This window comes from Onychostoma macrolepis, chromosome 22, assembly GCF_012432095.1.
Source record: "Onychostoma macrolepis isolate SWU-2019 chromosome 22, ASM1243209v1, whole genome shotgun sequence".
Classification (NCBI taxonomy): Eukaryota; Metazoa; Chordata; class Actinopteri; order Cypriniformes; family Cyprinidae; genus Onychostoma; species Onychostoma macrolepis.
The window spans coordinates 20,864,010-20,880,642 of record NC_081176.1 but is presented as its reverse complement, the minus strand read 5'-3'; the positions used below and the strand labels follow the sequence as shown (position 1 = coordinate 20,880,642).

The 16,633-nt window shown below is 36.5% G+C and overlaps 1 protein-coding gene across 1 annotated transcript; it reads left to right on the top strand.

Moving 5' to 3' along the window:
• On the top strand, positions 1-1,786 carry rxfp3.2b (relaxin family peptide receptor 3.2b). The gene is given in 2 exon segments (XM_058761304.1): positions 1-406; positions 408-1,786. Coding segments are annotated over 2 exon segments (1,200 nt in total). The 5' UTR covers positions 1-158; the 3' UTR covers positions 1,360-1,786.
• Positions 1,787-16,633: the final 14,847 nt, after the last annotated feature.

Sequence of the window (16,633 nt, the reverse complement as noted above, 5' to 3'; positions counted from 1 at the left end):
GAGGGACTGATGAGACGGCGCTCGCGCAGCCGGTGAAGTAATTACACATGCCGGCAGACAAAGTGAGGTGGTCACAATGAACTTGAGGTAAATTACATGAATGGATTTGTTTCTTTTGCATCATTTCACCATGACAACGGACTGAGTGGGAGCCTGCCATGGAGAGGAATAACACCACACAAACTCTGGAGCTGGGAGAATGTGAGCACACACTGGACACCAGCGCGGCGCTGGACAACTGTACGGACGCTGCCAGCGGGAACATGTCTTTACGCTGCTGGCTGCATTTGTTGACAAAGGAGTCTAGTTCAACGCTACAAGGTGATGGGTCTAGTTTGGCTGTGCGTGTGATGATCGCCCTCATTTATTCAGTGGTGTGCGCTCTGGGACTTGTAGGCAACTCTCTGGCTCTACCTGCTGCACTCGCGCTACCGGCAGAAGCAGTCTTCTATCAGCTGCTTTGTGATGGGTCTGGCTCTAACCGACCTGCAGTTCGTCCTAACCCTACCGTTCTGGGCCGTAGACACAGCATTGGACTTCCGTTGGCCCTTCGGCAAAGTTATGTGCAAAATCATCAGCTCGGTCACCACTATGAACATGTACGCCAGCGTATTTTTCCTGACTGCCATGAGCGTGGCAAGGTACTATTCCATCGCGTCCTCGCTGAAGATGCACAGTCGCCGAGCGGCGGCGGCTGTGGCCAAGTGGATCAGTTTGGGCATTTGGGTCGTCTCGCTGATAGCAACTCTCCCACATGCAATCTATTCCACGATAGCTCAAGTTGCGACAGATGAGGAGCTGTGCTTGGTCCGCTTCCCTGAAACGGGAAGCTGGGACCCGCAGTTGCTGCTAGGGCTGTACCAGTTGCAAAAGGTCCTGCTTGGGTTTCTGATCCCGCTGGTGGTGATCACCGTTTGCTATCTCTTACTTCTAAGAATCGTGCTAAGCCGTAGGATTAGCGGCGTGGCGGGATCCGAAAGTGAGCAGGGGCGGCACAAGCGTCGCTCGAAGGTCACCAAATCGGTTGTGATCGTCGTCCTGTCGTTCTTCTTGTGTTGGTTGCCCAATCAGGCCCTGACTCTGTGGGGCGTCCTTATTAAGTTCGACCTGGTGCCCTTCAGCAAGGCCTTCTACAATGCCCAGGCATACGCTTTCCCGCTGACTGTGTGCTTGGCCCACACAAACAGTTGCCTCAACCCGGTGCTCTATTGCCTGATCCGCCGCGAATTCCGGGCCGGACTCAAAGAACTCCTGTTGAGGGCCACGCCGTCCTACCGAAGCCTTGCCCGGCTGCTCCCACGTAAGGCCAAAGTAGCCGAGGCGCCTCCTGTACTGGTTCTTGTGCAGATGGATGTTTGAAAAAAGCGGATCCTTCACGTTCGTCTTGGTTTTTGATTGACAGGACGAAGCAGGCGTGAGGAACGTCCTTCGGGAGCTGCCCCACTTTCCCTTCCGCTTGTTCAGAAACACTTTTGCGCATTTGTCTTTCTCTCTCAACTTCCACGTACCTTTTGACGCGTTACCGCTTTCACATGCACCTCCGGTCATCAGAGCCCTTGGGAATTCAGGACCCATTCACCTTTGTTTGCTTTGCTGCATATTAGTAGCACAGCTTAAGGATTTTTTCCCCCTAGACATCCTTGAAGGGAGAGATAAATTATCCATGTGTGTTTTTCAGGCTTTGAAAAAACAAGAAAAAAATGTTGAGATGTAGAAGGGTCTAGTCTTCTCTTATTTTATGAGATATTTCAAAAAAAAAAAAAAAAATGCGTGGGGGATCCCTGGTTAACCCATCAATCATTCAGTACACTGTCAATTATGAATTTACTTGCAGTTGTGTAGAATTTAATGAAGTTTCAAACTTTTATTTGTCTTTTAGTGTATTTAAATCTTATGTTGTACATAAAAACTAAACTAATAAAATACCTATCTATGTAGCTAACTAACAAAATAATAATTTTGTGAATTAACATTGACCAGTCAAACTGACCAGTCCAGAAAACACTAAAGGAGATGTTTAGCAGAATGTTCAAGCTGATGGAGACCAGGGTTAAAAAAGGGCAAAAGCAACATAAAACATAATAACATTTGTCTACAAGACTCAAACACTATTTTTAAGTCACATTAAAACTTTTGTGAGGAACAGCTTGGATCTTAAATCTCACCTGAGAGCAGTAGTCACCATTCACTTTCATTGTGACAAAGAGCAGCTTGGACATTCTGCTATAAATCTCTCCTTTTGTGTCAAACAGGTTTTGACAGATATGAGCTGGAGTAAATAACAGAAAGTGATTGCTGAAGTCTTTCAGTTGGCTATATCCTCAGGGACTTCATCAAATAATACAGCTTTGGCATAAAATAGCTTTGTAGGAACATACTGTACAATAAATAATTTTGGGACTCTAAATCCCCATTCCTAAACCATCAAACAGAATAAAAAATTCAATCTGAGATAATTAGTTATATGGGTTTATTGACTGCAAAATGTGAGGCAGAGTTAAAGAGTGCTAGCTCAATAATGACTTTTTTTTTATTTACATTTATCAGTTATTCTTTCATCCTAAATATATTCTTGCATCGTTTCACAGTCAATATACCTTACAATGCCATTGTGGGCTTTGAGGCTTTTCTAATACACACACTTGCACATACCTTGCACGCAGGGAGAATATCTTATAGTAAAACGATTTTAGTCTGGCATCATTAATCATTAGTCATGCAATCTTCTGAAACTCTTCCAAGGACATTGTTCCTCTGACCGAACCTTTTCAGATGAGACAGATTTGACCATTTAAGCCACTTTTCGATGGTTTATCTCCTCAATGACAATGCCAGGTCATGATTTAGGGAAGACTGGGGCAAGTTGTCACACATTTTACATTTGACATTTTGTACAGGAAAAAAGATACAGTTCATTAAACACATACTGACCTTTTGATTAATATTTTAATCACACTATATTGGGTAAACTGTAACAGGATTTTCAGATAAATATATATATTTAATATCATTCGGATATATGCATAAACAGTTGCTTAACACAAAGAACAATAATTAGAAATGCAACTGTCATAACTATACATTTATACCTCTTACATTTGACAGCTTGCAACCTTTATGAGTTGACCCTCATTGTCATGAAAACACTCCTGTGACCGATGGAAACTGTGGCTACATGTTTAATTATTAATCTACGACTTGTTACCTTAAATGAATATATAAAGAGCTTGTATCTGTAAGAGAGAATCACCCCAGCTGTGAGTTTCTCTATCTAGGTGTTGAGGGCATGCAGATGAGTTGGTGTGAGAGACCATTAATGAGCCAAACTGATTTAAAGATCTGAATCTGAACTCAACTGTGCTCTATAATTATACTTGCGGTGACATTTTGGCCCAATGTCGGAGTCTGCAGTGTGCTTTGTTGTTAGTATATTGAAGCCCTTCGGGTGTGCTTTGCTTGCTGAACTTGCTTTAATGTCTGTATGAAGTGTTATAATATTATGTTGTTTGTAAAAATATATATATTATACTAACAAAATTTGCAAAAAGCTCTTTAAGACAAAAATAAATCTTGCATACATTTTGATAAAACGAGGTTCAAATTATGTCTTACCACAGGTCACGCACACACACACAACGAATAAACTTTTTGAAAAATATTTTTATAAACACAAAACTGCAGTCATATCAGCGTAATAAAAAAGTATCTTGTTCGATTATGGCTATTTGTAAACTGACGCTGGTAATTGAAATCTGCATCCACACCACTAGATATCAGTATCAGTTCAAGACAACGTCAATATTAGCCAGTGCAGCCAAGAAAATCATATCGTTCAAATGAACCTAATAAAAAAATCTCATTTCAAAAACAACACGGTAACACTTTACAATAAGGTGTCATTTGTTAACATTAGTTAATGTATTAACTAACATGAATGAACAATGATCAACACATTTATTACAGTTTTTATACATCTTTGTTAGTGTTAGTTAATAAAAATACAGTCATTCATTGTTAGTTCATGTTAATTCACAGTGCGTTAACTAATGTTAACAAGCACACCGTGTGATTTTAATAATGCATTAGTAAATGCTGAAATTAACATTAAGATTAATAAATGGTGTAGAAGTATTGTTCAATCTTAGTTCATGTTAACTAATGTAGTTAACTAATGAACCTTATTGTAAAGTGTTACCAACAACACTTGTAATTGAAAACTTTCGCTGGTGTGGATCCAGTGGACACTTTACTATCCCATGAGGCAACAGCAGGGGCCTCCTGGGGTTTGGGGGCCCCCTGAACAGCATATTTACCCCTCTGTAAAAATCGTGTTCCGCGTTCCCCGCGGTTAAAAAAATGCAATGATGTTTTTTTGGTTTCAAATGTCATTCCTTATCAAATGTAATAGGACTGTCTTCTCTAACAATACTGGAAGTTGGATGCACCTTATAGTGTGTGTAGACATCTATTAGCATTAGCATTTAGCATCACAATAAAATTTATAGTCCCTCACTCTTCACTAACAACCATCTACTATAAATATTAGCAATAAATTTTGCATGCAATTAATACATGGCTAATTTTGAATGGCAGTCAATGAAAAAAAGATACTTTTTAGAATCAGGTGGTGTTGTTAAAGCATCTACCAACAGCAGCTAGCATGACTATGCTAACCAGCTTAGCTCCTTCAAAGTAATATAAACAAAACAAATACCTTTAAAACTTTAAGACTTGTGAAAGACAGACTTACAGTCCCATTGTAATCGTTAAAGTTGAGCAAAAGCAAGCCAACTCCAACAAAAGTATGCACTTAACAAAAGCGTGCACTTAACTTTGAAGAGGACTCAAAAATAATGAACACTCGCTCCCCAAAGCAAAACCTGGATATGAGCTTGAAGATAATGGCTTTCTATTCTTTTGACAGGGGCTACATACACTCTCCAGGCATGGCTAATTGCATAGTGTGTTATTATGGGATGGAGGACATCACAGTTGCCTAGCAACAAGTATTTTAGTGTTTCAGCCAGACAAAAAAAAACAAAAAAAAAACAGCCCCGCCACCTAGTTTGAAGGTAAAACCCCCTCCTTTCTGTAACTGAATTTTGCCTGCTGGACGTAAAATAAACGACTGATCCATTTTTCTCTTTTGTGTTATTGTCAAAGTTTCCAAATCATTGTAGTTTTTGTCACACAAGCTGTAAATATGGTATGTTTGCCTTTCAGTTAGGCATTGGGTTTTGGATTTTTTTTTTTTTTTTTTTAAATCTGTTTTGTCTTCCTGCTGAGGAAGATAAAAATAGCAGTCAATCATCAAACATTTGTATGCTCCATTTTCCTGTTGGATTTGTCAAAACACTAGGTGGCACATGTTCGGTTTAATAATACTCTGTAACAGAATGTAAATATCTGAATTGCCTCTTTTTATGTCATTTTGTACAATTTGTTTCAAATTTATTCAGCTGAATACCAGAATATACAGAACAACAACAGTGAAATACTACACACACACACACACACCAACGTGATCTTATGATAATTCGTATGTATTTTACATAAAATGCGGTTCTATAAAACGTACATTTTCTTACGTTTTACAGGCACTAAAACGTTCAATACTTATGTATTTTCAGCATTTAAAGGTACAAAACTGATGTTTTGATGACACCTAAAAATGAATCGTTATGAATATTGAAAATCGCGGCATTAATTTTATTATTAGTTGTTTTTAGTTGTCATATCAATTACCTTGTTTTCAATTGCATCATTAAATTGTTTACTCATTAACTTAATATGAAAAGATAGCATTTCATATTGTTGTGTGATTTCTGCTGCCAGCTCGTTTCCAAGAATAGGCCTATATAATGTTAAACAAGACTTCACTTTAAACCTTAAAATAAATAACATTTGAAATCGTTTAACCTTTACTTGTCATGTAATGTTTACTTTGTTTGTCATAGGACACAAAAGGCGTTTTCTCCGACATGCTGTGACTGACAATAGAACTATACAAAAAAAAAAAATACACCAGAACTGCAACATAATTTCTAAATGAAACAATTTTATTTGTGCGCTGTAATTCAAATCTTCAGAATCCATACAACTGCCAGGAACAGACCCAAATCCAAGCCTTTATTCGGCGATCTTCATCTCCATCCCGAGCAGTGAGTCCAGCGACTGTAAACAGCAAAGCCGGCACTGATTGACGCGTTCGTTACAAATTCAAATGTTGTTGCTTCAAACAACAGGTTTTACAGCAGGATAATCGAACGCTCATTGGCTCTCGCCTGCATTCGTCACAGATTGCGACATGCTGTGCTTCTGGTGAGGTGTGTTTGAATGATGCGCGCGCGCCTTCACGAGTTCACGGAGTGGATCGGGGAAATAATCTGGATAATATTCTCAGCGATTAACAGTTTAAATTCTGCCCTGCACCTCACACAAACCTAATGTGGCTGCGGCTACAACGAACCGTCATTTCGATTACTTTTGGTAGTGCTTTTGATATTTTTGCAATAAATAAATGATTGTAATTGCATTTATCTGTCTGTCATGTTTTTCTTATACTGTACAGAAATAGCTATGTTTAGGTTTAGATGTGGGATTAGCGACTATAAAAACATTTTAATGCTATATTGTTACTAAAATTTTCATGCATGTTTCGGTCAGTTGCGTTTTATATCCTTTTATATTCGCTATAAAATGGGTAGGTTTAGGTTTGGGGGTATAGGTTAAGGGGTCAAAAATCTAAATTGCTTATTAATAAAATTATAAAAAATGCATTGATACGAATATCTTATGTTTTAAACGTTGAAATACGTCTAAATTGTACGTTTTAGCATCAATAAAAACGTACAAAAATGTAGGCTACGTTTTGTGCTTGTAAATGTTACGTATTAATACCTATGTATGAACATGAGACCAGGCTGCACACAAACACACACACACACACATACAATATTTAATAGTAAAAATAAAATAAATAAGGATATAATGTAATATAATATAATAAAACATTCCATAAATAATTGAAAATAATTAATAAAAGTAAAAATGTGATATAAGTGTGTGTGCCTGTGTGTATTATTTTAGTATTACTTATATATGACTATGATATAAACAACGGTATTATTAAAATGTTAGATTAGCTTTTATTTTTACATTATCATTTTTCAGTTTCTGATTAACTTTAATTTATTTTTACTTCAGTTTTTTGTATCTTCAGTAATTTTGTAATTTTACTACTTCAGATCAGCTTCAATTAAGCTTTTTGCATTTCATATTTATATTTCATTTTATTTGAATGTTTTCTTTATTTATGTGTAAATTAGATTTTCAGCAGCTGTAGGTGATGATTAAAACATTAAAGAAAATTAATTAAAAAATTCTAAATATTATTGTGCTGTTCATTTAAAGATTATGTAAATAGAAAATGGAACTGGAGGATGAATTTACATTGGAGTAAAAAAAAAAAAAACAAACAACGCAAAGGGGAGACTTTGTCTCCTTATTTTAGATGCCTGTCACTTTTCTGAATCACCACTCTAGACATTAAAGTGAACATTCCCATCCTCATGTTTAAAAATCTGAACCCTAGCTGCTGTCGGTCTTATTCTTTATGAAATTCTATACTATGATTCATTTATAGGCCTCTGTGCAGCACTGCAATCATTGAAATTCAATGAAATGATGAATTATGAAAACTGTCTGTGCCTAGTTGAGGTAAAATATAAGGAAGTGAACAACTTTTGCGTTAATGAGGCAAACTTTGTGAGGTTTAAGCACCAGAAAATGAGAGAGGGAGAGGAGAGAGCATACCGAGCATGAGAAAATCAGAAATAAAAAGAAAATCAAAGGCGATTCAGCACTGTGTGACGTCAAATTTTGATTTGGGGTGCATCAGTCAGAGATGAAGCGACTGGATGAGGCATCCTGGTTTTAAGTTGGAGCTGATTACTCAAAATGCTTGCAGCATTCCTGTTATCTACTGATTTTGACTATATATCTTGTTCCCCGTATATCTGGATAAAGGCACCATGCTCTGAACCTCCTGCCTGTGACCTTTCATTAGGCCTGTTTGAGCTGGCTGGGAGAATTACGATGGTTAATTGTTTCTCATTAATGGCTGATTAGGACCTTCGAGGGGAACCAGGGGAAAACTGACGTGCTGGACACATGCGCACTTACATATACAGTAACTGAGACCGGGGCAAGTTGTCACAGTTCACTGCAGGTTTATTGTTAGAAGTCAGTTTTCATAAAGACACATGTTTTAAAGTCGAGTCTACAAAAAAGCTATTGAACATTTCCACCGTTATTCACAAGGAAAAAAGATGCAGTTTATTTGACACATGCTGGTCAATAGCAGGGCACTTTGTCACAATGAATTTTGCCATTAAACAATCTGTTATTATAGGCGTTTGGCTAGACGAATAGGTAAAGCACTAAAAGAACAAAGGCAACACATATTTTATTTAATAACTAAATGCATAAGTAATACATTTTTTTGTATGAACTGCTTTTCTAATAAAAAGTGCCCCATGAATAAAAGGATGGTATTAAAAAACAAAATATATTACATATTAAGTTGAATATATATGGAATAACAAATAAATATATACTTCACTTTAAATATTTAGTTCAATTAAAAATAACAAACATATATATTTATATATTTAATGTATATTGACAATTAATATATTTATATATTATAAAATTATACAGTTTATCAGTTTATAATTTTTAATAACTTATAATTTTAACTCATTTTAATTGTAATTGAACTATATAATAAATGATACATTTACACACACACACGCACACAAATGATATAAATTCTAATATTTTTAATTATTAATATATTATTTACTACATAATTTAAATAAATGAAACGTTAATTGCAAAATAATATACAGATAAATATATAATTTAACAATGTATAGTTTTTACATTTGATTTATTTTAATTTACACACACACACACACACACACACATATATATATATCATACATAATATATCACATATTTTATGTATTATAAATATATACTTACGATTGTATACAATTATTTATGAATTAATAATTAAAAAATATATATATATAAATTTTAAGACAGACATATTATAATTTTATATATATATATATATATACACATGATTTATTTATTAGTTAAAGTTTATTTTAGGTTCAACAGTAGTGCTATTTTATGTTTTTAGTATTATATATATATATATATATATATATATATATATATATATATATATATTCGTACATAAATGTTCATTTTGTGAAAAGTAGCCCCAGTCTTTCTTACACAAACACACACCTATCTGCACTCACGCAAACCCCCATCAAACAGTTCTACCTCGACCCCCAGACAAGGTCCTAAACTTAATCTGACACGTGAGCCTGTGGGATCTATTGAAGGGAAGATAGAGCCACGCTCTTCGGAGACCCAGACGATACGCTTCGACATAAGTGGATCATGTGAAGGAGATCCGTCAGGCGAGGCTCAATAGGATTGCCCGCTTCACAGATACTCAAAATCACTCAAAAATCAAGACGCAACTCGGCGCTACTTAGCTTTCCAACCAAGAGGTGTCAATGATAAATGCTATCTGCCGTGACCCAGCCTAATGCACTCCATGGCAGCCTTTTCACAGTCTTGATTATTTGGCGAGCGGGAGTGGCGGCTGAGTATTTCCGCAACGCGTCCTGAATGCCGCATCCCTCCCTCAGCTGTCGCACCTGCACCAGAGAAGTCCAAAACCCCCAGAAGTCCAGGAGGAAATTCAATTACTTACTCTCGGCTCGAAGAATGAGCTCATCTCCATATTTATTAGGATACTGACCAAGCAAAGTCCTCGGCGTTCTATTACGTTTATTATTCTCTAATGTGTTCCCACAAACTCTTTTCATTTCCAATGTGACACAGGCTTGGCTGCCACCACTCCTTTCGAGATTTCTCAAGGGCCCTGAGAGGAACTTTGATGGGGCTTGAAATGAAAACCTCAACGGTTTTCAAAGAAGTATAGCGACAAGCTCCTTTCTCCCACACACTCCTACCTACTCCAGCTGAGTGGGAGAGAAGCCGTGATCAACCAAGACATGAGGGCTCTGTGACTCAGAAAGCCTTTCTAGCGCCAGTGATTTCGGGCGCTTTTATTCTCCTGAATGCATCCGTATCTAAAAACAAGCTTTCGTTGGAGTGCATCTTTTATAGTCTGATGATATGAAGCACTGCAATAATGAACGGAGGAGGAGGATGGAGCGATATTTCTCGACTCTGCCCTATTTTCACGTCAATTGCGCCGAGTCTTCGCTTTCTGAGATATGGGCTCACAATTACCATGTGTCAGTCAGGCATGGCGAGGAAGACTCATTCAATCAATCACCTCTCCAACAAACGGTCCAAAAAATCCCAAAGCAGGTGGAAACAAAGCCTTTGAAGACGCTATTGAGTAGCCTTGAGAGCAGGTGCTCAGAACCGTAGAGTCCATTTAAATTGATATTTCAGCCAGGTGGATTTTGAAATTGTTCTTACAAAAGTGATGGTAGGCAAATGCTATATATATATATACAGTACACACACACACACACACACACACACACACAGAGAGAGCTGGGTAGACATGTGCATTAAACATTACATTACATAAATAAGAAATAACATGAATTTGAGCATTTTAATGTGTTTGAAAGACAAAGACATCCACCGAGTAATACTTCAAATAAAAATTAATTTATCAGTAGCTGATGCAATGCTGAAACACTTATTAAACCAGATTTTTGTAAATCCAGTGGTCAAATGCTGTGTAGCTTCCTGATTATTGACTGGTCTTTGTGTGAATGTGAATGTGAATATTGTGTGTGTGTGTGTGTGTGTGTGTCTGGACCACAAAACCAGTCATAAGTAGCACAGGTATATCTGTATCAAAATCATTAGGATATTGTCACATGTTGACCCAGTTTCCTTAGTTCTCCTCATTAGTTAATTAGCTCCACACCTGTTTCTGTTTCCCCTTGATTACTTTGAGTATTTAAAGCCTGTGTTCTCCCCTGTTTCTTTGTCTGCTATTATTTGTTCTATGTGTTTGGCTACTCCTTGCTCCTGGATATTCTCTGTTTCTTGATTTGGATTTTTATTAGAAGACTCTGTTTTTGTTTACACTCCTTCATCGTGTGTTTATTTAGCTAACACCGTAACAGATATCATGTTCCACATGCATGTATATATTTAAGAAACATTTGTTAGGTTTATATATTAAATATATTTATATATAATGTAAAATATAAGAATAGGAATATATAAATGTATGAACGTAAATATTTTCAAAATATATACTGTATGTGTGTGTTTATACATGCATAATAAATATACACAGTACATATATAATGTAAACAAAAACTTTTATTTTGTATGCGATTAATTGCGATTAATTCTTTTGACAGCACTAATATATATATATATATATATATATATATATATATATGTATATATATTTATTTTTTATTTATTTATTTATTTATTTATTTTTTTGAGAAAACCACAGGTAGCATTGATTTCCATGTAATGGACAATTGCCCAGATACTTTCATTCAATACCTCCCAATTGTCGAATTGTCATTAAACAGTCCACAAGGACCAAAAATGAGACATTACAGCTGTGCATGTACAAGGCATCTGCGAAACTACTTTAGCCTCATTAGGTTCATAAATAATGTATCTTAACACTGGCCTATTTGGCCGAGCAGTGGGAAGCTGACCTTTCTCGGCTGCCCCCGGCGTCGATAGCGATCGTGTCCAGCACAAAGACAATAACGGGGCTGAAATATCACCCAGTGTCCCTGCCTTATCTTCGTCTCTCACCGTGCTTTGAGTCAAACGCAAAAGTCACCATCAGCAAAGACAGCACAGCCTTCAACCTTCGCGACGGATATCAGGCCTGGTTAAGTCAGTAGAGAGAACACAAAACCAAGCGAAGCTGCCACTTCTGTGGCGACCTGGTATCTCTCCACAGCATTCAAGCTGTAAATGGCTAGTCTGGTGCTTTGCGTGATTGCTTGACCTCTGGGCTCGTGCCAGCAGGGAGCGAATCTTCCTACGCTAGCGCGAACAATCTAGCGGAAATGACAGTGGGCGGAAAGTTGGTACACATCAGGCTGATTAGCTTTGACTTGCTGAGAGCATTTTGCAGTATAAGGTGTTCAGCTAGTGTAATCACATAGTACAATGTGGTGACTCAATGAATTTATAGACTGGGGGAGTAGAGCTTGAATAACCTATATAGCACTCTAGCGACTAGCGTGAGGATGTAGCTGAGTAAACACTTTGTTAAATATAAGTGCATGTTCTGCGTTTACTTAGACATTGAAATGGGGAAAAAAATACCTGTAGAAAATTCTGTCATTGTACATGTTGTTCCAAACCCATATCACTGTCTTTCTTCTGAGGAACACAGGAGAAGACATTCTAAAGATTAAAGCTTTCACTCTTCAAAAGAAAATACCATGTGACTTGTGCAAAGCCCATGGATGGGAAACATAGGGAGTTTAATGATTCTGGTTTCTTAGTTCCTTTAACAATATCTTTGAATCTGAGGAAAAATCACTGCTTAAAAAAACCCCAAAACAATAGAAACCATCACAGTAATTCTAATGGTTTCCACTACAAATACCATTAAAACCATTAAAAATGGTTTCCTGTAGTGTGTTTTGGGGCATATTCCATTAGGATTTAGTGGTTTGTAACAAGCCACCAATCGAAAGCGACAAATTACCAGCAGGGAACCACAAGGAACAATTACAGTTTGCATTAAAACTAATTAAATTCCCATTATAGCCAGTAAAACCATTACAAATGCTTTGATGGTTTCTATTGTTTTTTTGTTTTTTTTTTCAGCAGGGATGATCATTTAAAAACAAAAAGTTGACCTATAGTATTTCACTTGCCTACTTTATTATTTTTCTAATTTATTTTTAGATCTATTGCCATAATGAACAAACAGTCAGAACGATTTGAATCCCACACAGCAGCAGTTCTTGGTTTAAGGAGTCCACTCGATGAAAATAACTTGTGGTTAAGTAAGCGAGTGATAAATAAATAAATGAGTGATTGTCAAACTTCTCAGATTCAAAAATGTTTGTTATTGGCTAAAAAGAAACGGCTGAGTCATTCGCTTCACTAGTCAAGTACTGAGTGCTTTTGATTCACTGAAAAGAACTGCTCATAAGAGTCATTTGCTCATGAATCGGACTTCACTGATCGAACTGTATGTTTCTTGCTGAATAACAATTCATGTAAGACTTGCAGAGCGTTTTAATACTGTTTTCTGGCGGGAGAATGCATGTACGAGAACAATAAACCATTTTTAAAATAATGGTACCATTTTTCAACCCTAGGCTACTAAAAGTTTGCGTGACAACAGACTGAAAGTTAAAAATCGGCACTACGTCTGTGATAGCCATATGGCAAAAACAATATATTGCCTTCTAAAGCGTCTTTTAAATGTATGCCTGCTACAATAATAACATCTTTTAAAATGTATTTGGGGGTTTTCACAAGAAGTATTAAACGTGTAATTCGCAAGTATAATGTTCAGTTAAAAGTTTGAATGGATTTCCATCCCTATTATAGAGCAATAATTGTTCATGTTTGTTGAGGCTGAAGCAACTTCATATTTTTTTAATAAAACAAACAAGACATTAATAAACCATGTCTGGTGAATCCACGTTAGCATGTGTATTTATCAGAAAATGTCAGCTCAACTGGTTCTCATTATCCTCAGCTGTCCCCATGCAAACAATGGGAAAGTAATTGGTGTTGATAGAGTGTTGCCATCGGAATATGAAAGACATGGAGAGCACACACCGCATGTTTTATTTAGTTTGGACACCTGTAAGTATAAAATTGAAAACTGACTCTCCCTGCTGTTAAATTAGTCCCATATTTCATTTTTTTTTCTCTAAATCCCTGAAGTCTTATATCATATGAAATTCTGCGCTGAAAATAAGTGGAAAAGTTAGGAAATGACATCTCGGCCTTGAACGGCTAGAAGATGCAAGCAAAAGCAGAAGCTCGAGCTGTCAGGGGAATGCATTTCCATATATTTGATCAGGCATGGCCAAGACAGCATGACCCCAAAGTTTAATCTACCATGCTCGCACGAACGTCCAATTGAGTGCCAGATCCTCTTTGACCTACAGAAGTCTGCAAATCCAACCATCTTATCTTTTTGTTCTTTTTAAAAAAAAGTCATAAAATGAAGGTTAAAGCGACTGTTCATTTAGAATAATGAGTCTGTTCTGTCATTGCCTGAAATCACAGCGTCTGAAATTTGTATCTTCTCTTTGCCCTCTACAACAAATGACTTTCAATAAGCTTTGTCCTGGTGTTCAGACCTGTAATCTAATGCTAATCTAAGTTGTGAAAACGTAGCACATACCCGAGACCCCTTCATTTAATGTTTTTATCTCCTGATGGGTGCAAGTGATTGCTTTATTGTATTCCCAAAGTCCGGAGTCAGAGGATTCACTGCTAGCAAAAGACTTTCTCTGTGGGATGAGCTGTGCTTTTGAAAGTCTTTTAAGGGGATAGTTCACGTAAATATTTTAATTATGTTATTATTTACTTACCTCATGTCATTTTAAACTAACACGATTTACTTTCTTCTGTGGAACACACACACACACACCAAAAAAAGCAAAAACAAAATTAAGAATGCTCAGAACAGATACAAAATCAACAAAGTATTAAAATGGGCCTATATGACTTGCATGGTACATATAATTTGGACAGAGTACATATAATTCAGTTGAATTTATAAAACTTTTCTAAATGATTCATTCACAAATTGTACTGATCTGTTTCTTGAGTTCAATCACAGTGGTTAACAGCCCATCAGAGGTTACTTGGTCTGTTTATCACACAAAGTTATCATCTGACTTCAGAAGACGGAATATAGAGTACATGACAGATATGGACTACTTTTTATGATACTTTTCTAGTTCCATTATGATCCTTATTCTCTTTCTCTTATTCTCCATTCTACTGCGTTGCATTTCTATTGTTTTTTTAATGTAAATATGCACTAGACGGACACGTTTGACCGTTGTGCTTACGTCTTATATTTTGCAATGTCTCACGCATAACACGGCACTCAAGTAGTTTGTTTTTGTAAAAGAAAAAACCCAAAAAACCTTGCATTCCACTGCCCGTGACTTGTGGTTTTAAATGCACAAATAAGTTCTGGGTGAATCATCCCCTAGGGGTCATTCACACAAAACTCATTTTTGCATTTGACTTGGCTGATTTTTATGGAAAAATTTTGTTTGTGGCACTGAATAAAAAATAAAAAAGATAATTGCAGCTTTGTATCTCAGAATTGCACGATACAAACTCACAAATCGCAAAACTTTTTTATATTTGACTTTTTTCCTCGCAATTGCAAGTTAAGTCAGAATTGTGAGACATAAACTCGCAATTCTGAGAAAATGTCAGTCTTTTTTTCTCCCCCAGAACTGGACATTATAACTCGCAATTGCGAGTTTGTATAATGCAAATTTGAAAAAAAAGTCAGAATTGTGAGATAAAAAGTCACAATTACCTTTTTATTCTTTATTCAGTGGCAGAAATGGGCTTCCATAGATTTTCCATTATTTCTATTTAAATATGCTAGAGTGACATGACCGTTGCACCCATGGCTTTTGCAGTGTCTTGTGCATGACACAACATTCTAGAAATGCACAAATGTAAACTTAAAAAAAGTCTCTAGACCTCACATTTTTTTTATTCCTCTGCCCTGCTTTTTGCATTTTGCATTCCACTGCACTGCATTTCCATTGTTTCTTTTATATAAACATGCCCTAGGCAGACGTGTTTGACTGTTGTGCTTGTGTCTCATATTTTCCAGTATCTCACGCATGACATGGTGTTATAAAAACGCGGCACTCAAGTTAAAAGTAGTTATACCTTTAAAAAACACATCGCTATAACTTGTGTTTTTGTGTGTGTGTGTGTGTTCCACTGCCCTGCATCTCACAGTTTTAAAAAACGTGCCCGTGGAACTTGTTTTTTTTAATTCCAGTGAATGAAATTCATATTTTTAAATGGAAAACACATCCTGTGTGAATCTGTCCTTAGTGATCTTGATTTTTCATGTTCACGCTTCTTAGCTTATATCTTCAAGTCTATGCTCTTCTATACTTCACAGTAATGTAAGGGCTGTTTTAGAAATAATTTTTTTACTTTGACATCTACCATCTTCAGAAGATTTGCTTTTCTGGTGTGCATCCACTCTGCAGCCATTGATCAAGATATGAAAAGATGTTTTCAGTCAATGAGTTATTAATATTTTATCACAGTGAATCATTTATGAATTATGCACGGCCCAGAATGCTCAGAATGTCCTAAATTGTGTCTGTCAGATGATTCATGGTGTGCGTAAATGTAGGACGCAATCTAGTATACCGAAACTAACAAATATATACAAAAAAAAAAAATATATATATAGAGTGACAGATCATCTCTATGCTTGATAAAGAACTTAATTTCAATTTCCTGTGGTCTTAAATTAGTGCATAAATTGAACAGATTAATGATGCTGTCTGACTGTCTGTTATGAAAAAGCATTCTTGGT